Source organism: Chamaea fasciata, unplaced genomic scaffold (genome assembly GCF_029207755.1).
Source record: "Chamaea fasciata isolate MVZ Bird 193981 ecotype frontalis unplaced genomic scaffold, bChaFas1.0.hap1 SCAF_11, whole genome shotgun sequence".
NCBI lineage: Eukaryota > Metazoa > Chordata > Aves > Passeriformes > Sylviidae > Chamaea > Chamaea fasciata.
Genome location: NW_027094096.1, coordinates 5,513,504 through 5,533,289, shown reverse-complemented (window position 1 = coordinate 5,533,289; position 19,786 = coordinate 5,513,504). Strand labels below are relative to the sequence as shown.

Sequence of the window (19,786 nt, the reverse complement as noted above, 5' to 3'; positions counted from 1 at the left end):
AGACTCATTTTTCTTCTGAAAAGCAATGTCACTGATAAAAGCCCCCAACATTCTGCTGACTTCTGTGATGATTTTTGATGGTAAAAATCCAGACACTCAGTCTCAGTTACATTTTTCAATGAATTTCCCTTGATTTTTTTGTAAGTAGATCAGTGTCTCTCATCACGAGCAATGCCAGTTTGGTCTGTGATTGCCTGATTCAAAGAACTTCCCTTTTTTCTGTTGTCTTTCTGAACAGGCAGCTCACTGAAGTTGAAACAAAGAGGTTTGTGAGAGAGTAGATGATGCCCTTGGGCTCTCTCCTGCTAAAAAATCAACCTGTTGCTGGCAGTAATTGAAAAGATGAGCTTTCATGCATGGCTTTCTCCACCTGGTGTTCATAATAATTAGCTGCTATTTTAGATGAGAGGAATCACCTTTACCAGCAAATGAGGTCTTACATCCTCTTTCACAGATGGGGAAGGAACTCATGTAGGCTGGCTCAGGATACAGGGGGATTGCCTGCGCAAAGTTAAGGCTTCATTTCACACTGCAAGGCTTGGGATGGAAAAGAGCTCCAAGCAGAAGACTTTTGGGGGTCCTCTTCACCTGGAGTTCAAATGTGTTCCTATTGGGAACAGGATTAAGCAACTTTAAAATGCAGGTCCGCTAGACAAACTGCACAGACAGAAAAGACCATGTAAATCCCAAGCCTTTGAGCAGGGTTCTGTTCTTTTTGGTGGGACCTTATTTCAGTGACTGCAGCTCATGACACCCAGCCTTCTGTTCAGTCTTGCAGCTCATCAAGTCCCAGAAGCTTCCAAACAAGCTTGTGATTGTTCTGGAAACAGAAAAAGAAAAAACACAGCGGAAGGAATATGTTTTTTCTGATTCCAAGGTACATAGATGGTGTTTCTTTCCTGCCAGCCTAGAGCAGGTACCCAGGTGGGAGTAGAACATGGGGCATTCCTTGGTAGAAAGCAGAACTGTTGAAGGACAGTAGTTGCCTTTGTATGTATAAATTTCTTTGTTCTGGAAATATCCAGAAAATGAGCAAGTATACTGTCTAAAGGGAGATACTGGACACCTAAGTGCTGTCACTGAGGTAGGAGGACAGAGGAAGCACTGAGGAGAAGCAAGGAGTGAAAAGGTTCATATGGACAAAGAGGGGAGAGAAGACTTTTTTCTGACCAGCTCAGCATTTGTTAAAGCAATGCACGAGCTAACTGCCTTAAACAGCACCACAGGAAAGGCAGCCTCTTGGAAGGTTTCAGGATAGTGCAGAGCTAATCTGCCCTTCAAGTGTGCGGGGGAATTTCCTGGTTCAGCCAGTTTTTCAAGAGGCCATGTCTGAGGAGTTAAGTATCTCATTAATTTTTTCTGCTCCTCCCTGTCTAGAAGAGAGAAGGGTTCTGTCAGCTTCTGCAGCAGATGAAGAATAAACATTCGGAGCAACCAGAGCCTGATATGATCACCATCTTCATCGGCACCTGGAATATGGGTATGGGCTCCCCTTTGCCGTGGGCACTCCTTCAGACACCACCTAAAGGTGTGCTCAGCTGGCACGACGAGCTCCAGACTCTGTGTTCCATGGCAGGTCTGTTCACCAGGGCTGTCCTCTCCGTGGGACAGGGGAAAAGCTGGTATCTAGACTTACCCTTGCATGTGGTTTGACGCTTCTCATGGTTCTACTCAAAGGACCGTGAAGTTGTCCCTGTAGGGTACTGAAGGACTGCTCCAGTGACAGGGAATTGTGGCTGGCACAAAGCTGGTGCAGCAGTGCATATCGTCCTCCACCTTGCAGAAAGGACAGGAGCAATTCCACAAACTGCACATCAGCTGCTCTCATTTGACTCGGGACAGTTCGTGTCCAGCCTGGGAAGACAGCCGAGTGTCTGTGGTCCTTAGAGAAGTGGACAGGGTGTAGTTGAGGACAGTGGAATGTAGGTTATTTTTCTTCCTTTTGGGACAGAAGCCTGGTTCAGCTGCTGTGAGCTGGGCTGTCTGTACTTGGCCATCCTTAAGGAATAAGGTCAAGGCAGTGGCAGGCCAGGAGGAGTACAGATCCCTGCCTTTTATCCTGGCTAGCCTTGGCCTTGGACAGCTGATCAACAAGAGGAGGGTGGTCAAAGCAGAATCACTCCTTTCTCAGTGACTCAGGTGGGGGTAACATCATCATCTTGGAACAATGTGCCCTGGCTGATACCAAAGTGATACGGGATGTGAAGCCCATAATTTCTGTCCCCATGTGTCATCTTCATTGTGGTTTTGACAGGACATTCTCTGACTTCCTTTGGTGTTTGATGTGTTAATAAAAGGTGCAGCCCCACCCCCAAAGAAGATCACCTCCTGGTTCCTCTCCAAGGGGCAGGGGAGGACCCGTGATGACACTGCTGACTACATACCTCATGACATCTATGTGATTGGCACCCAGGAGGATCCCCAGGGGGAGAAGGAATGGCTGGAGACCCTAAGGCAATCTCTGCAGGAAATCACCAGTATCAGCTTCAAAGTGGTGAGGGGTTATTCCAGCTATTGCGTGGAACGCAGGAGATGGGGATGTCCATGTTGCTCAAATAAAAGAGATGGGAATAAGTGGGATTTTGCCTGTACCTCCTCCCTTTCCCTCCCTTTATTGTCATTGCATTTGGGTGAGGGAGAGTGAACTGGTTATGTCTGTGGGCTCCACAAGATGCTCCTCTGGAGCTGGCTATAGATGGACCTGTTGCTATGGACAGTGACCCCCCACTGCCAAAGGAGGGACCCTGCCAGCCTTGGAGCAAGGGGAGATGTTGAGCACTCAAGTCAAGTGCTGGTGTTATTTTGACTTTAAAAAAGGAGGAGGCTGTTAAACTTCCTGAGTCAGTTGTAGCCTAGATCTCGCCCTAGGCTATTGCACTTTCAAAGTAGGATGTAACAGTACACAGGCAGAATCGGAAGAGAAACTGAACCTTATTACAACCAGTTTTGGACATTCCTGGGTTTCAGTGATGTCAGGAAGCAGATCTAAGCATTTCTGGAAAGCTAACTCTCACGGTGATTGGGAAACTATTTTGTGCAAGATAATCCAAAGATTAACTGGAAAAAAAAGGACTAGAAAATAGCAAGGTCCTTCCTTCCAGCATTGATTAAAATGACTGAAAACATATCCTGAGCTCAGGAAGAAAATTTCTGTAGAAGTGCTATCAAAGGAGTCAGGAAGGCTGCAGCCACAGAGCAGCTTGGCAGGTACTTACAGAAATATAACCTCTACCCTTTCCATTCCTGCAGATAGCCATCCATACCCTCTGGAACATCAGGATCGTTGTCCTGGCCAAGCCAGAACATGAGAACCGCATCAGCCACATCTGCACAGCCAATGTGAAGACAGGCATTGCCAACACGCTGGGTGAGGCATGGGCACGTCCTGCCCAGGCTGCTGCTCAGCCCACATGGAACAGTTCTTCTTGTACAACACTCCTTGGGCAACATTTATGTGACACTCCTAAAGTTGTGTCCCACTACACTGATTGTATTTTACCCTGTAAGAGAGGAAATCTATTTGTGTGTATACTTAGCACACATATATATAGATATATACATATATATATATTTATATACCCAGCAAACACCTTTGATTGGCTATTGGATTGCTCTTTCTTGGGTTTCACAAGGAAGTTGCACTTCTCTCCCTTCAACTAATTCTTTTAACACCCTTAAAAATTTGTTCCCACAATCTGTGCCGCATGCACTTATTTTTTCTGCACTGATTAAGTCAATTTCTCTTCTCCATCCTCCACTTCAGTTCACATGTGCTAGGTGCTTTATTATCTTTGCTAGACTCAGCTTGAAGATGGATTAATTTTTTGTCATTTTTTACTTCCCTTTTGCCAGGTAATAAAGGAGCAGTGGGGGTGTCATTCATGTTTAATGGAACCTCCTTTGGGTTTGTTAACAGCCATTTGACTTCAGGAAGTGAAAAGAAACACAGGTAAGATACATTCTCCCCTCTCAAAAATGGTTGTTGAGCCAGGGTGAAATTCTCTGGGTCATGTTTGGAAGGAGGGCCCACCAGACAGGCACAAACAAGTTTTTTTCTGACAATAAAAATAAAAAAAATAATGTGTCTTGGAAGGGCATTTAAACAAGGGACTTCTGCTATGTGACCATACCACATGGGTGCAGGGGAAATGGATGGCAAAATTATTTCAGAGCCAAGTGTAAAAGTCTCACATAACACTTGACATGACCTGTCATGAAACCCCACTGCATGAGGAAAACAGTTCCATGATCTACAGTGCTTTGGAGAAATGTGGGAAGGCTTTTCCCATCCCAAAATAATGGGCTGAAGGGGACTGTCTTCCTCCTGACTGTAGGCAGTGCTATGAGCCCTAGGACACAGGTGAGAAAGATCCCTCAGGAATACCAGGAGAGAGGTGTAGAACAGCAATATCCCTACAGTGACTAATTCTCTATACCCAGCTGTGCAGTAACTGTTCATGGATTAGACAGGCTCTGGTCAGCACAGGACTGGAAGGCAAAGATCCTGACACCATTGGGAGATCAGTGCCTATACTGGGAGGAGCAGGAGCAGTTGAAAGGAATGGTTTTGAAAGTGAAGAGGGCTTGAAATTAAGAGTTTGGCCTTGTCGTCTTTCCTAGTCCAGGAAACAGATGGTGTGGGATTTCTGCACAGGGTCTTTGCTGCTGATGAAGTTAACTTCTCCGGAAGGGTTCCTCGGGGCCTGGAAGAGCTGCCAAAATCTAGTGATGTGTTTGCTGCTGAAATCTGCAGGAAACAATCTAATGCTGGGTTTCTAGGACATGTAGCTCAGAAGAGCACAGCCCCAGAAGGCAGCAGAAGTGGCCTCAGGAGCACATTCCCTGGGCCTGTCTGCTGGGGTGGCAAGTTCTCAATTTCTGGTCTGCTTCTCTGTAGCTGCTAAGTCGGACCAGCTCCTGCCTGGTAAAGCTGCAGCCTCTGCCGTCATCCCAGGCACTTGGAAATTACATGGCAATTTAGGATGTCAGGCAGATGTTTCTTGTCTTGACAGACGCAACCAGAACTACATGAACATCCTGCGCTTCCTGACACTGGGAGATAAGAAACTGAGTCCATTTAACATCACTCATCGCTTTACTCATCTTTTCTGGCTGGGAGACTTGAACTACCGTGTGGAACAGCCCCCGATGGTGCGGGACACTGAGGGACACCCTGCAGGGACAGAACATTCTATTGCTATAGGAGTGCTCTTTTCTTCCAAGCTAGGGCAACATGGCAGAAAGAGGGGAGACAGAAGGGATCCCCAGGGCATGAGTGTGGGCCCAGTTGAGGGAGAGTAAGGAAATTCCCTTTGTCCTCTCCAAGGATTAATGGACCCAGGAATGCCATCTGGCACACTTTGCTGCTTCAGGGCTTCAGGCAGCCTCGGTTCCCCAAACCTCCCAACTTTCTTCCCACTGTGAGCAAGCATCTCTCCCTGAATGGCTCAGTCCAGAGATTGCCCTTCTGCTCTGGCCGGTGAGCTTGGAATGGCTCAAACAGGCCTTCAGGAACAGGCGAGCCATCATAAATACTGGATAGGTTTCAGTACGTGGGAGAAAACACCAAGCTCGGTGTTGATGTGCATGTGGTTGTTAGTGTGTGTGTTCTTGTGCAGGGTATGTGTGGGCATTTCAATACCTGTTTTGATAGACAAATGTTCTTCCACAAAGGTTGGGGCTTTTCAGTTAAGGGAAGGGTGGGGAAGTGGCAGGGATACAGCTCTGTCAAACAGTTCAGGAGCACTCACAAGTTTACCCGTGAAGGGAGTGTTAATAAGAAGGTTTTGCACCATCTGCAGCTCTGCTGTTTCCCTGTTGGCAGGAAGCAGAGAATATTATCCAGAAGATCAGGCAGCAGCAGTATCCGGAGCTGCTGGCTTTCGACCAGCTTCTCCTCGAGAGAAGAGACCAAAAGGTGTTCCTGCAGTTCGGTGAGATCCTGCACTGGCTGGCAGGTTCCTCTGCTACATCCACCGGCTTTCCCTGCCAGCCCCAGCATGGGGCAGGGTGTGCAGGGCAGTGGCTCTCTTGCCCAGGTGAGGGTTCCTAATGGCCAAGCTGTAACAGAGCTCTTTCCCTGTTTTAGAGGAAGAGGAGATTACTTTTGCTCCAACCTACCGCTTTGAGAGAGGCACCCGGGAGAAGTATGCTTATACCAAGCAAAAAGCTACAGGGGTAGGTGAAAACTGATTTCCCTTCAGAGGTATATGGCAGAGCTGTGACAGCAACTCCTGCCGAAGAAAGTGACCTAAACCAATCTCTGTGTTTCCTGCCCTTGTAGTGTTTTGAAAGGAGTCAGTACAAACAAAAAGATTTGACGCAAATATATGGTGCTTTGGTGGATGAATTTTCTGTTCTTTTGTGAACTGGCCCTTTCCGTTCTTCTTACCATTACTTCTCCTTTGGTTTGCAGATGAAGTACAATTTGCCATCCTGGTGTGATCGAGTGCTCTGGAAATCCTACCCCATGGTGCACGTTGTGTGTCAGTCTTATGGTGGGTGGAGAACAGATTGTCGATAACAAGGCAACCAGTCTGAAACGGAAATGACTCAGAACAGAGTCTGTAGGATCTCCCTGCACTACCAGGCACTCAGCATAGAGGGACCTGATGTTAAACCAGGCAGAGGGGAGCCAAAATCTTTCTGCCTGTAACCTTACAGGGTTGGGAATTCATTCTGTTATTCTTTTTTATGCAGAACACCACCTGGACAGTTGCAGCTGTCCAACTTTAGGCCATGCTGTAGGATCGCTTTACACCAGTTATTTCTTGGCAGCAAACACCACTTTTCCTGTGCAGTCACTACCAGGAACTCCTGACAGTGAGTGCCAGCAGGACAGACCCTGTGTACACAGTCCAGTCTGCAGAGACTGGAGCTGCAAACACATCTCTCATATCAAATCATATTCCAGAAGAACTCTGTGGTACCAAGAGCCTGTTCCTTTCCTGCTGAGAAGCATCACTAAAGTGCAGTGCAGGGAAGAGAAAAAGCCCACAAAACCTGTTTAAAAAAAGACTCAAATACCAGTTCCTGAAATGTCATTGACTATATGTAGGACTGAGCATCTGAGTATGCTGTTCATGGTTTCCTATGTATGGACTGGGAGCAGGGCTGTGAAAGTCTCTCAGGAATAAGGCAGGCTGATCTGATCACAGAGCTGATGATGCTGAGGTGTGGGGTTGAATAGGCACCTCTGGAATGACTGGGTTTGCTGGAGCTCAGTGTGTGCTTAGATCCAATCTGGCCTTGCTTACCCACTGTTAACTTTGGGCCAGGAGTTGCTTTGTTGCACTGAAGTAGCACCAGAGTATTCTTGTGTGATTTTTCTGCCATAGTAGAGCTATAACTAGCTGTGCCTGTTGCAGAGGTAACCAGAAATCCTGTAAGGGCTTTTTGTACTGGTGGAATCGAGCACTGACAGTCATCTACAAAACAGTGCAGTAAAATGTTGTCTCTTGAACAAATCTTTCTGTGTACTGACATGAGTTTGTGTAGAGAAACACTTTTGACTAGAGACAGTTACCAGAGAGACTGTTATGTTTTCTGGAAAGTTACTATAATATTTCTTTGGCAGTGACCTCCCTGGAGCAGGGCAGTAACCATCCTCCCTTTCTCACTGGCAGGCTGCACCACTGACATCATGACAAGTGACCACAGTCCTGTGTTTGCCACCTTTGAAGTGGGAGTCACCTCACAGTTTGTCTCCAAGAATGGTCAGTCAGGTTGGGTGCACGTGTGGCATATTCACCTTGGATACAGAATGCAGTGCTTTGTATATGCTGAGAGAAAAAGCTGATTCTTTAAGAGTCCATTCAAAAATGCCCTCTCTTTATCTCCTGCTCAAAGTGATATCATTTTCCCTTCCTCTTCCCTAGACTCCAAATACACAGATTCCCAAGGGGAGATAGAGTTCCTGCACTGCTACGCTACTCTGAAGACCAAGTCCCAGACCAAGTTCTACATTGAGTTTCACTCGAGCTGCTTAGAAAGTATGGGTTTACCCATCTTTACCATTTCTGTCAAAGTTTTCTGCATGTTTGGATTAGTTCTCCTCCTTCTTGCTTTGATCTAAAAAATAGCTATGTGGATCATTTGTTCCAATGCAAAAAAAGGATGTCCTGAAGATGTGCTGTAGTTTGCAAGATATTCTATACTGTCAGCAATACAATCCAAACCCCACAGCCAAGGTAGCTGTAATCCATGCTTAGACATGTAGCCTTCCAACAGTTTTTCCACCTTGTTTGTCAATCTGATAATTGCTTTCTTGATGAGAAACATGTATTGTTCTTGCTTATCACCAAAATGCCTACATAGCAAAGACACATGGATTGTGCCCGCTGCAAATGATCAGAGGTGATTTCAAAATAAAGCATCTGCATCACACTAACAAAAATAATCTTAAATAATTGAATTAATGTGGTTTAATAAAGAATAAGTCAGAGGATCAACTAAAAGGGAAATGAATGCTAGTGATGTGACTTTGAAAGTGGGACTGTGTACCCCGCAGCACTGCCGATTTCACTGCCTGTGCCCATGCTGTGGGGCTGAGTCTCAGTTGTTTATGTAACACAAGCCTACATGCCCTTGCTGTGGGTTTTTTAAAGCAATTTCCCATCACAGAACTGCTCTTGTAAGTGGGACAGCAAGCCTTTGGTGGATGCTTCATCACATTATCGCATGTCAGAGAGCTGTGTCAAAGACAGTTCCATAAAAGATTATTTTTTGGCTGTATCAAAATTTGCATAAATTTCTATGGAAACAGTGTATTACGAATCTTAAATTAGAATTTCAAAAGTATGCTATCTTGAGTGGCGTAGGAAGAGCTGTCATGTTCTTATCCTCTGGTCCATGTATGCACTGAGCTCCTCAGTGCCAAGTTGAACTGCAAAATAAAACCATTTAACAATGCTCCAGCAAAACCACTTGCAAATTTACCGTGTAAAAATTCATCCAAAGCTCAGACTTTAAGCTTCTTAATACTTTTAAAATTTGCGTCCAAGTAGCATAGTAATTGTAGGCTTTTTGGAGGCATAGTGAAGGGGATTTGTAGCCCAGTTCTTGCTGTCTCTCTCCTGGTAAACTCCTTTCTTGTCCCTTTGCAGGCTTTGTAAAGAGCCAGGAAGGAGAAAACGAGGATGGAAATGAAGGGGAGCTTGTGGTAAAGTTCGTCGAGGCGCTTCCAAAGGTAAACTATACCTCCATATTCATATGGAAGAGAAGCTTCCAATTTGATCCCATAAGCAACATTAGGTCTTTTACTTTCATAAATACTCTTTTCAGGAGCATTGTTGTGGTCTTGTTTACACTCAAAGGGACTGTGAGAATGCAGGATGGGCTTAGGCTAAACAGATCATGTTGTAAGCAGGAAAGGACTTTCATGTTCGTGTACTTACACGCCTATCAAGAATCTTCCTGACGTGATTGTGCCATTCAGGACCATGACTTTCTTCTCACTGTTTTAGTCAACATAATGCTGGTTTGAGCAGGCCCTTCTTATTTTAGTTTTAAATGGAAAATAAAACATCTTAAAGAGTAACTCTGCCCTGGAGTTTCTTTGCCTGGTCAGACAAAACTTTCTCTTGGTAAATTTTAGAAAAGTTGATTTAATATTTTTTACCTGTGCTAAAAAGAACATCAGTGGCCAGAAGTAGTGTTCTGTGTGTCAGCGTCAGACACAAGTCCCGTCCTTCTTGAGCTGTTCTTCGTTTCTTGGCATGGTGGGAGTTGAAAGAACTACGTGAGCTCCTGGATTTGGAGCAAATGTGCATGTCAATACCCTTCTGAACAACCCAGAAGTGCTGACTTTGGAAAGAGTGCCTCATACTGGGGAAAGGCTCTACAGTAAGTGATTATAACAACAGCCAGATAGATTCTGGGGAACAGACTCTAATCGGAGTCCAGATGCCTTCCTCCTCAGGCAATTTTCAGTCCTGGACTACAGGAGAAAACTGCAGCTCATCCCTTAAGTGTCAGATTTGCAACATTCCATTTGCTGTGCTGGGACTCAAAGAGTGCACTCTTCTACCACAAATATCCAGATATTATCAGAGGCTGATCCTGGAGGTGACATGATACATACCCTCGTGGGTTTATCCAGCAGAGTTTTCCTTATTTGGGACTAAGTCCCAGGAAGAAGTGTGCTCCTGTCAACCATGTGTTGTATTGACCCACCTTAACTTGTCTTTGCAGCTGACTCCAATTATTTCAGACCCGGAATACCTACTGGATCAACATATCCTGATCAGCATTAAGTCATCAGACAGTGATGAATCTTATGGTAAGTGCTTAGCTCTAAAGTTCTGGATGAGTCAAAATCTACTTAGATTCTTCCAAACCACTGAAAGAGTGGGAGAGAACAGAAGTAACTCCTATAGACTGAACATCTCCTGTTTAGAACTCAACGTACACAGAAATACACTGTGGGCAATATTTTGTGAAGTAATTATGATTAGAGGAATATGAACTCAAAGCAACAACCTGTGTGAGCTTTATCAGCTCTGAAAGAGCAATGGCTTAAAACGAAAGTCCTTTACAGGAACTAAATCAGGAGTCAGCATGTTTAAATGTGTTTATTCAGAACATACAAATCCTGTTTCACTTGCACTTACTTGAGGCATTTGTCCTGGCTACAGAAAAGTATTTGGCTGTGCTTGTGACTCCCAGTTCTCACCAGCCAGAGACTGCAGTCCTTGTCCACAGAAGGCTCTTTGCCTAAATCCCATTGACAGCCATAGGCTCATGTTTTCCTTACCGGAAGTGGAAGCTCAGAACCCTGAAGTTACCCACAGGTATCTTTGGTGCTCAAATCCTTCACACATACATGAAGTGAAACAAAGGCCTCTAATTTCTCAGGAGATATTATGCTCCTTACTGTGATCCAAAGCAGATTCTCTCCACTAATCACAGGCCTGTCAGTGCATTGGTAGGAGATGACAAAAAACATTTCAGTGCTTAGTTTCTCAGTCCCGGCCTCACTGTCTCCCTGTTGTCTTTCAGGGGAAGGCTGCATTGCCTTGCGAATGGAAGCAACAGAATCCTTAGCTCCTATCCATACTGTGCTGACACACCATGGAGAGAAAACAGGGATCTTCCAAGGTGAAATCAAGTTACAAACACCACAAGGAAAACAGAGAGAGAAACTGTATGGTAAGGAACATCATCATCTCTGCTATGCTCATGCTAGGGAATGCTCACCTCAAAAGATTTCTGATAACTGTCAAGGAATTGAAAACTATATCTGCAGTGCCTGTAGTCACAGAGAATGCTTCTGATGCTGAGTGCAAGGAGGTGTGTGTATGGTTAGCTCTCAGGAACATACCTGTACTCTTTCAAGAAGACAGAACATTGGATTCCGTGGGGTTTTTCATCATTCAAGTAAATTCAGCAGACTGAGAGAGCCCCCTGTCTGTCACCAGCACTGGTTTTATTGAATGGGGACACCTTACTTCTACTTGTGACATGACACACTCCAAGCCAAGCCCTCCCTGCTCCAGTTATCCTGGGAAGCAAAGAATATGTTAGGCTCTCAATGAGCAGTCCTTAGCCAGAAGATCACAAACTTTGCTTTTTTCACCTTGCTATCTGTTGTTCTCATTCAGAGTACAGAAGCAGCCATTTACAATTACTCGTGACATTTACAATTATTCTCAATGGTAAAATGACTGTATGTGGCTGTTTGGTGGGTCATGTAATACCTTTGTATTTCAAGACCCACATTTCTTCCTCTGTCAATAAGAGATGACATGTATAAGTGGGCAGTTGAAAATATAACAGCAACAACAGTTTAAAACTGTCCATCATTCTTATGGACTAAGACAGATGCCTTAATGAACACGGGAACACAGAAAACTTGAGCAGACAGACTCTGGAGATATGTGTTCCCTTTCTTTCCTTCAGATTTTGTCAAGATTGAACGTGATGAAATCACTGGTCAGAAACCAAAGAACATCAGCAATTTAGAGCCTAACAAAGATTGGGATCAGACTCACAGGTAAAGGGCAAGTGGGTAAGTCAGTTCCAGGAAAATGGTTGGTGCCATAAATGCAAAGTTGCTGTGGGAGCAGCATCAACAGGTGTGCTGAGCACTGGGAAGCTGCTTTGTGGCTCTCTGGTCAGGACTGGTCAATGCTCCCGTGCCCAAAGCTTCAAAAGCTGAGAATGCATTAGCCAGACCGGGTCCCTGCACCCACTTAAAAAAGGCCCTTTTATTTCCAGCAGAAAGTCAAAATCTACTCATCTGATGGCCAGAGAGGCAGCAGCCATCGCTCGCTACTGGGGGAGCGCTGTCCCCTCTCCAGACAGCCCAGGAAAGGAGGAGATCTTACGGTAACCTTGCCACCCTACATGTGACAGCTTGGGGTGGGAAGCTATGCTCAAACTGCCTGGCTCTTCCTTTCCAAGAGTCATAGGACGAGTCTGGGTAAGGCTGTCCTCTCACCTGTTTTCACTGGGGCTTTTCCTTTTCTGGCTAGGGCCAGAAACCCATGACAGCCCCTATATGTGGCTGCAGAAGCTGAGTGCTCTCTGCAGCCTGGAAAGGGAAGCATCTGCCACAGTCACAGAACTATTCTGGGGTGGGGGAAGGTGGTCTTGACCCAGCTGCTTCCTCTCCAGTGACCAAGGGGAGTGAGGGACCAACAGGACTCCTACTTATTCATTGATTCTGAGGCAGCAGTTACAAAAAAAAAGTTAACAAAAAAAAAAAAAGTAGGTGGTTTTGAATCTAAGTAGTCAGTGAGCACTAACTTTTGTAGCTGGCAGGGAGACAAAAAACCCCAAATGTATTTGTGCATGTACCTCCCTAACAATATTTCTTCTCTTGAGCAGCTCCACCCCCACAGACATCAGCAACCCCAACTACCTGGGCATGGCAGCCTTCTCTCAGCAACCCCCTGCAACCTGCCAGCCTAAGCAGACACCTTCATCAGAGCAGGCACCTTCCCTCTGGAACTATGAGCAGCAGTCCAAAGAGAACATCTCCCTAATGGGGCAGAGTCAGTCATCCTCCACATCACCCTCCTTGTCACCTCTATCTCCTAAACCATCCCTCCAACCTACAGCAAACAGAAGCATTGGTGGTTGGAGTCAAGAGTACCAGTGAGTGTTTCACTTTTGCACTGAGGCTGGGCCTCTCTCTCCTGTCATTCTGCACAGTCACTGTTTCATTATCTGTTTAGAGTTCAAGGTGCAACATATTCTTTACATATTTTATCTCTAGAATTAGGTAAGTGAAGTGAAGCACACACGTTGCATACTCAAAGAAAATTAGCGTAGCAGTTTCTCAGACTTTTGTGAAAGGAAATCAAAGATTATGAATAAAACTTACAATTAAATAATGGATCTTAGAATCATAGAATGGTTTGGATTGGAATGGACCTTAGAGCTCATCTCATTCCACCCCCTGCCATGGGCAGGGACACCTTCCACTATCCCAGGGTGATCCAAGCCCCATTTAACCTGGCCTGGGACACTTCCAGGGATGGGGCAGTCACAGCTTCCCTGTGCCAGGGCCTCATCACCCTTCTTCCTAACATCTAATCTAAATCTCTCAGTTTCTATTTTAAAACTTCCCCCTTGTCCTGTCACTATCTGCACTCTCCCTCCTTTGTGTAAGTCCCGTTTAGGCACTGGACAGCTGCAGTGAAGACTCCTTGGAGTCTTCTCCAGACTGAACAACTCAGTTGTCTCAGCCTGATATATGTAGGGTTAATTGTCTACCAAGAGAAGAGAAGGAGAAGTTTACAAAGTTGACTGTAATAACAAAGGAGAAAAGAGGGGAGAGTGGCACAGATCCTTCCCCTGGATGGGAAGGAATGGTCCTTCATGTGCTATACATGAAGTACTTTCACTGAATTTCTATTGGCCCTACACAAATGTTCAGCTTGCTGCAGAAGCTAGACTCCATGTACTGCCTCTACCACAAGCCTTGATGCAGAATTTCCATCTGGCAACTGAAAATATCCCAACCCTTCCCAGCTTAGTGAGGTGATGAGGCTATTTCACCCAAGTTGCACAGTACAATCTGTGTTCTTGTTGCAGACCTCTTCACAGCCAGGAGACAGCTGCTCTCTGAGCTGGGCTGGAGCTCCCTGGTAAATAGGTGTGGCACTCTGGAAGTCAAAACTTGCAGTAGTCAATGCTGCCAGCACTGCTTGGGTCTGTTCTGTACCCAGCAGTGCTCCATCATCACTCAGTCTTTGCTCCGGCATGCAGTGACTGCCAGAGAAGAGCTTGAGACAAGGAACACAATTCATTTGAAGACACCCAAAGAACATGTGCCACTTACCTCTATCCCACTCTGCTCAGTGATATTGTGGCTGATCTTTCAAGTACTTTGAAAGTGAAAGCCTGGCCAAATCAGGTCAAGTGACCCAAACCCACAGGACCTGCTCTGTCCGTTGTACAGCTGTGCTGTCATTCCAGGCTGAGCTGCAGCTCAAAGGGCTCTGTTGGGAATGCACATGGATTGTCTCACCCTACAGCAGAGCTATTACTCTTACACTGTGCATTTGGGTGCATTAAGGAAATTGATCCCTTCCTTAGGAATACCGTGCTGCATTGGAGAGGAGATTGACCTAGTTGTAAAATGCCACAGTATGATGTGAGCTCTTATTTTAAGCCTCTAGACAATCATTTCCATCCTCTCGGCCAGATCTGAAGATTCTTATTAATATTCAAATTCAGATTTGTGTGTGTTGCAAAGTCATCGAAGGGCCTGGCACAGTCTGGCTTGGTAGTTTATCTGTGTTTAAGAGGAAGGCAAACATCACTTTGACAGGACTGTAACCTAGCAGGAAGATTACACAATGCTATGCATGTCTGCTTTCTGCTGTCATGTTACTAATGATTAAACAAAGTAAAAACAATGCACACTTCTGTTCTCTCTCCCCGAGTTTAATTGTTTTTCTGTTGCCCCTTTAGGCAGTCAGTTTAATTTGCTCACGCTCGTTTACTATTCATGTCCTCTCTAAATCAGTCAGTGACTCTCTTGCCTGTTCTTCACAAGTCTCCTTTTTTCACCCTACTTCTATGACTGTAGGCCGCCTGACATGGGGAAATCCACAGCAGAGCCTGTGCTGCAGGAGGAGGGGCAGCAAAGGCCAGAGATGTTCGAGAACCCACTGTACGGCTCCATGGCCTCCAAGGGCAAGGTGGCCCCCAAGAAGGAGCAGGAATATCCCAAGGCCTTGCGGAAAGAGCAGCCACCACTGCCTGAGCAGAGCTGTCATCTCACAAAGCCACCGGAGCCTGAGTGCAGCAAGACCTCTGGCAAGCAGCCATCACCACCTTTCCTGGTGCCCACACAGCTCTTCCGGTCCTACACCTCCCCCTGCCAACTGGAAGAAAAGAACACGGGGGAAAAGAGTCAAGGCAAACCAAAGATGACAACACCACTGGAAAACTCGGCACCTCTCAAAAAACTCGTGAAACCATCAAGGGCTGAAGTCAGCCTGGGCATGCAGGGACAGCAGAACAAGCCACCCCTTCCCTCCAAGAGCCGGGCAGTGCTGGACATGCAGAACTCCAAGGGCCGCGACTATCGGGACAGTTCGGAGCTGCCGCACTCCGGGAAGCACCGCATGGAGGAGGGCCCGCTCAGCAGGACAGCTACCCCGGTGCGTTACTCGGCCAGTGGGGTGGGCTGGAACTTGCCTTGGGCTGTGGTGTCAGTGCCACTGGAGTAGGAGTGGCTTAGTCACCAAGTCTTCACTCCATGGTTCCTATCAAGGCTCAGTGCTGTCCCACACACCTACAGGGCTTGCAGAGCAGGGGGTGCCAGGGAATATCCTAAGGCAGTATTGCTGCAGAGGATGGCATGTTGGGAAACTATGGCTTTAGCTTTGCAGGGATTTTTACCTTCTGCTGGACTGCAAGAGGAATGCAAATAGTACCTTGCTGTGTCTTGTTTCGGGCATACTGTGCTGTTCCTGAAAGTGGCCAGTGCTGGCCTGATAGCACAAATCTATAGTATTGGGCAATGGATTCGCTTTGCTGTAAGTAGTAAAAAGATGATTGAAAGCAGTTAGTAGTTAGTGGTAAACATGTAGCAACTTACAAGCGCGTGTCCAACACCATTACTGACCCCTCTACAGAAATAATCAGATACATGCTTGTGGTTTGGTTTTGTGTTGTTTTGGGGTTTTTTTTTCAATTAAATCTAAGAGCTGTATGAGAAGGAGTAGGGGAGGCCTTAGTAAGTGCATTTGGGAGAAGAAGCCCACTTGAGCAGGCTGTAGGATTTTTTCTTTTCCATCTCCATCGAAACTTATAGAATTGACAATATACAAGCTGATGTCTTCTCTTGTCTCTACAGTGAACATGACACAGCAGCTGGTGGTACCCTAGGAGGAATCCCGATGGGAAGAACGATGGAGACTACTGCTTTGTTCACACTGATGTCCTCTAGTCTTGCTCTAAAAAAGACTGAGGAATTTTATTTTTGAGGGTGTAGCCCTCCCTGTGATTATGAAAATGTTCTAGCTGAGAAGTTTATCCTATGTTGCTCAGACCAAGAGGGGCCAGGACCACAATACCAAATGCAGGTTATTCTTCTGAGTGTCACTTTGGTACTTCCATTAAGAAGTGGGTGGCCAAGTACATGCATTAGTAAATGTTTTGGAAAAGAGGACGGTACGGTACAAGGACAAGGAGATGGAAGGGGTGCATTGAAAGAACCCCCTTCCTACAAAAGCAAGATTTCTATTTTGTGTTACAGGATTCCTATTAAAGAGTGATATGTAAAAGCAAGCATCATAAAAGTGGTACAGCTCCAAAAGCATGTCCTATCCATGGAGCAAGGAGGTCAGGGAGGGTGGGGAAAGAGTCTGAATAGCAGATACTGATGCAGGTCACACACTCTCAGTGGAGCCAGCCTTGCCTGCACCACCCAGGGGACACAGCAAGTGAGGGCCGGCCCATGGCACTGTGGCTCCTTTTCCTTCAAGCAGGCCCTGCTTTGGTATCCCAGCAAACAGAGGGAAACACCAGAACCACAGGCGGAAACAGAGGAAGGGCCCATGGCAGCCCAGGAGTGCAGCTGCCTGGAGGGGCAGACAGCAGCACCCCAGCCTGCCTGGCAGCAAGCACTCTGCTTTGGAGGACACTGGCCAGCTGGTTTTGGAGCATTCTTAATAGATTAATGCTGACCTTACTGTACACTTTTGTTCATTGACTGAGACTGAATGATGTTAACATACTTGTCATTTCTGTTATATTCGTGTTAAGTATTAATGCTGTGGTTACTAAGGCTAAGCCTGTTGGACTTAATCACTGCTACTGTTACCATGTTGATTACTTAAAAAATAATAAATAGTCACCTTTCTGGTCATTCTTTATTGAGAATTCAGAACTGCCTGTCACATGGTTCAGCTTTAGGTGGCTATTACACCAGCTTGGTCAGTGACAGTAGTCCCTGCCCAGAGAAAACACCAAAGGCACCAAGCAGAGCAGGGAACACAAGGACGACTGAGAATTCATCTGTCTGTCTGTCTGCACAAACCTTTTGTGGATGTTGCTTTGAAAACTACACGACCTGTTAGCAGGTACATTTACTAATTGAGTGTAGAAAAGGTGCAGTAGTTTTATTGGAGGAGAAGAGGTAAAGCACATGCTTGTGAGAATGGGTGGAAGAGGACAACCTGTAGATAGAAACCTTTCAAGAGGAGATGATTTTGTGCCATGCAAGTTGGAGTTTCAAGGCATCATTACTGAAGCACCTGTCTCTCCAACCTACAAATCGGCAAGAGAGACCATGAGCTTACATTCCTTTTGCTTTATTCACCAGAAGCCTCTCTGTGTAATTGCCATAATTCAGTAGCTGTGGTATTTCCCTGGCCTTGGGGAGCATTTCACTTCTCCAGGTTGCAGAAGAAGTTGTGTGGCTACGGAGTAAAACCTCCCTGGAGCAGGTGAGCTTTCTGTCCCTCACGGAGAGTTAAATCAGTTCCCAGTAATTCTGGGCTGTGTTCTCCTATATGTGGAGATGGAAATGGGATGAGCTTTCTATAAAAAAAATTTAACTTCTCAACAACTAGACAAGCTCAGGTTTTTTTCATTTTACCCCTGCTCCCTAAACTGTAAAAAATATATTCCCTAAAGTTTAAAAACTAAAAGCTGGATATAAAACAAATATATTTCTATGTAAACATTCTCCTAATTGGGAATGCTGTTTAAATTGTGCATAGATTTGCAGATGAACAGAGAACACTGGACTTGCTAAGGCACAAAAATCCATCCAGGTACTTAATTTGGCCTGTCCTTTATAAAGGCGTGTTGCTGGGGAAGAAAAGCAGCTCTCTTCCAAGTTTCCAGCAAAAAAAAAAAAAAAAAAAATCCTGTTCCTATGCTAAAAATGGATTGCCTACCCACTTGGGGTTCCAAAGACAGTCTGATGGAATGGTGGCAAATGCCACCAGGCTTTGTGCAAGTGGGCAATGTTCAAAGGAAGGCTCTGTAAAGAGCTTTCTGAAGCCTTGCTGGATGACAGTCTTCCAAGGTGAACAGCTTAGACACGGAGTGGAGAAGTGGGACAAGTGGTGAGACATTACACAGCACTTGTCTCTGTAGCCAGACTGGCTGTGCCTTGGGATGGTAGAAGTGGTAACAACACCTGTGGGAGCTTGGCAGATGTGAATATCAGAAAACTGAATTTAATAAATAAGTCTGGTGCTTCTGTTTATTTATTTTTTAATTTCTGTCACAAAGCCTCTACTGGTTTTATTGCCCGTGTCTTGAACCACACAAAACCACAGAACTGAAAACAAGCTGCTACTTACTCTCTGACATCCCTGAGCCTGAGACCCTCTTGCCAAACTAGGGACATTTCTCTGTCCACTCTGCTGTTGTCCAGTTAAGTTGGTACAGGCAGTATGAGCAAAAGACATGAACTGAAGGATATGAATTGCCCAAAAATGTACTGATTTCCCCCAGATGTATTATCTATCCACAACCTTCCAGTGTCCTTTAAGTTCTTAAAATAGCTGGAGTCTTTTTGTACTTATTTCCATGGAGACCCAGCTGTCAAAAATGCCTGAAGTTCCCAGCTACAGGATGTAATGTTGCAGAACACAGTAGGTTTTAAACCCCCCATTTCCTGCCTGCACCTGTTGCACCTAACACCAGTTTCCCACAGGGCACCTGTAAGCCTTTTCCTAAGATGTCGTGGGTGACACATTTGCATCCTGATAAAGGTAGGGTCTTAGAGAAAATAGCTCAAGGAAGAGGAAAAACAGAAGGAAAACCAAATTAAGCTGAGTTACTCACTCCAAAATAGCAAGGGGATAATTCTGATGTTAGAAATGATGTTGCTTAAGCCTGTAATCTACTGGGACCAAGCACTCTTTTCATGTGCAGCTTAAAACTAACCTTTTAGTCACTATCCTCCCACTTGTTTTTAAAATGAAAGGTTTGCTAAAATTTTACAATGTTTTTCTGTTGTCCCTGTGATAATACAATAGTCCGTGTGACTGGACTTACTGTCCAGTTGATTGTTTCACCCCCAGACCAAGCTTTTGATTTTCGTAACATTGTGAAGCCTCAGATATTTATGTGTGAATGAACTGTGGGTGTCAGGACTAACTGACCAAGGTGACGCAGGACAGTTCCCAGAGATCTAATCAGCATCAGCAGATGGATTGGAAATAGACAATACCCAGATATTTCCCTTTTATTTCCATACTCTCGTCCTGAGAGAAATCAACACTTTCCCCTGTGAGACTGAGACGTTGACTCTGTCCCTGCTGTCATTTGTGATGTTCCTTGCAGATATCACAGATCAGAGGTGGGG

At 45.4% G+C, this 19,786-nt stretch overlaps 1 protein-coding gene across 2 annotated transcripts in view; it reads left to right on the top strand.

Annotated features, from left to right (window-relative positions):
- Positions 1 to 17,327, top strand: part of INPP5D (inositol polyphosphate-5-phosphatase D) — a 55,234-nt gene extending 37,907 nt beyond the window's left edge. The window contains exons 11-29 of one of the 2 annotated variants that reach the window (XM_066194102.1): positions 771 to 877; positions 1,378 to 1,480; positions 2,298 to 2,494; positions 3,250 to 3,367; positions 3,853 to 3,949; positions 5,013 to 5,151; positions 5,825 to 5,933; positions 6,089 to 6,177; positions 6,416 to 6,497; positions 7,626 to 7,715; positions 7,878 to 7,991; positions 9,105 to 9,187; positions 10,192 to 10,279; positions 10,999 to 11,148; positions 11,899 to 11,992; positions 12,217 to 12,327; positions 12,829 to 13,098; positions 15,041 to 15,617; positions 16,316 to 17,327. In XM_066194102.1, the coding sequence (XP_066050199.1) occupies positions 771 to 877; positions 1,378 to 1,480; positions 2,298 to 2,494; positions 3,250 to 3,367; positions 3,853 to 3,949; positions 5,013 to 5,151; positions 5,825 to 5,933; positions 6,089 to 6,177; positions 6,416 to 6,497; positions 7,626 to 7,715; positions 7,878 to 7,991; positions 9,105 to 9,187; positions 10,192 to 10,279; positions 10,999 to 11,148; positions 11,899 to 11,992; positions 12,217 to 12,327; positions 12,829 to 13,098; positions 15,041 to 15,617; positions 16,316 to 16,318 (2,621 nt within the window). In that variant the 3' untranslated portion in view covers positions 16,319 to 17,327. The remainder of the gene's footprint in view (positions 1 to 770; positions 878 to 1,377; positions 1,481 to 2,297; positions 2,495 to 3,249; positions 3,368 to 3,852; positions 3,950 to 5,012; positions 5,152 to 5,824; positions 5,934 to 6,088; positions 6,178 to 6,415; positions 6,498 to 7,625; positions 7,716 to 7,877; positions 7,992 to 9,104; positions 9,188 to 10,191; positions 10,280 to 10,998; positions 11,149 to 11,898; positions 11,993 to 12,216; positions 12,328 to 12,828; positions 13,099 to 15,040; positions 15,618 to 16,315) is intronic. The other variant, XM_066194103.1, reaches the window with a different exon arrangement.
- Positions 17,328 to 19,786: the final 2,459 nt, after the last annotated feature.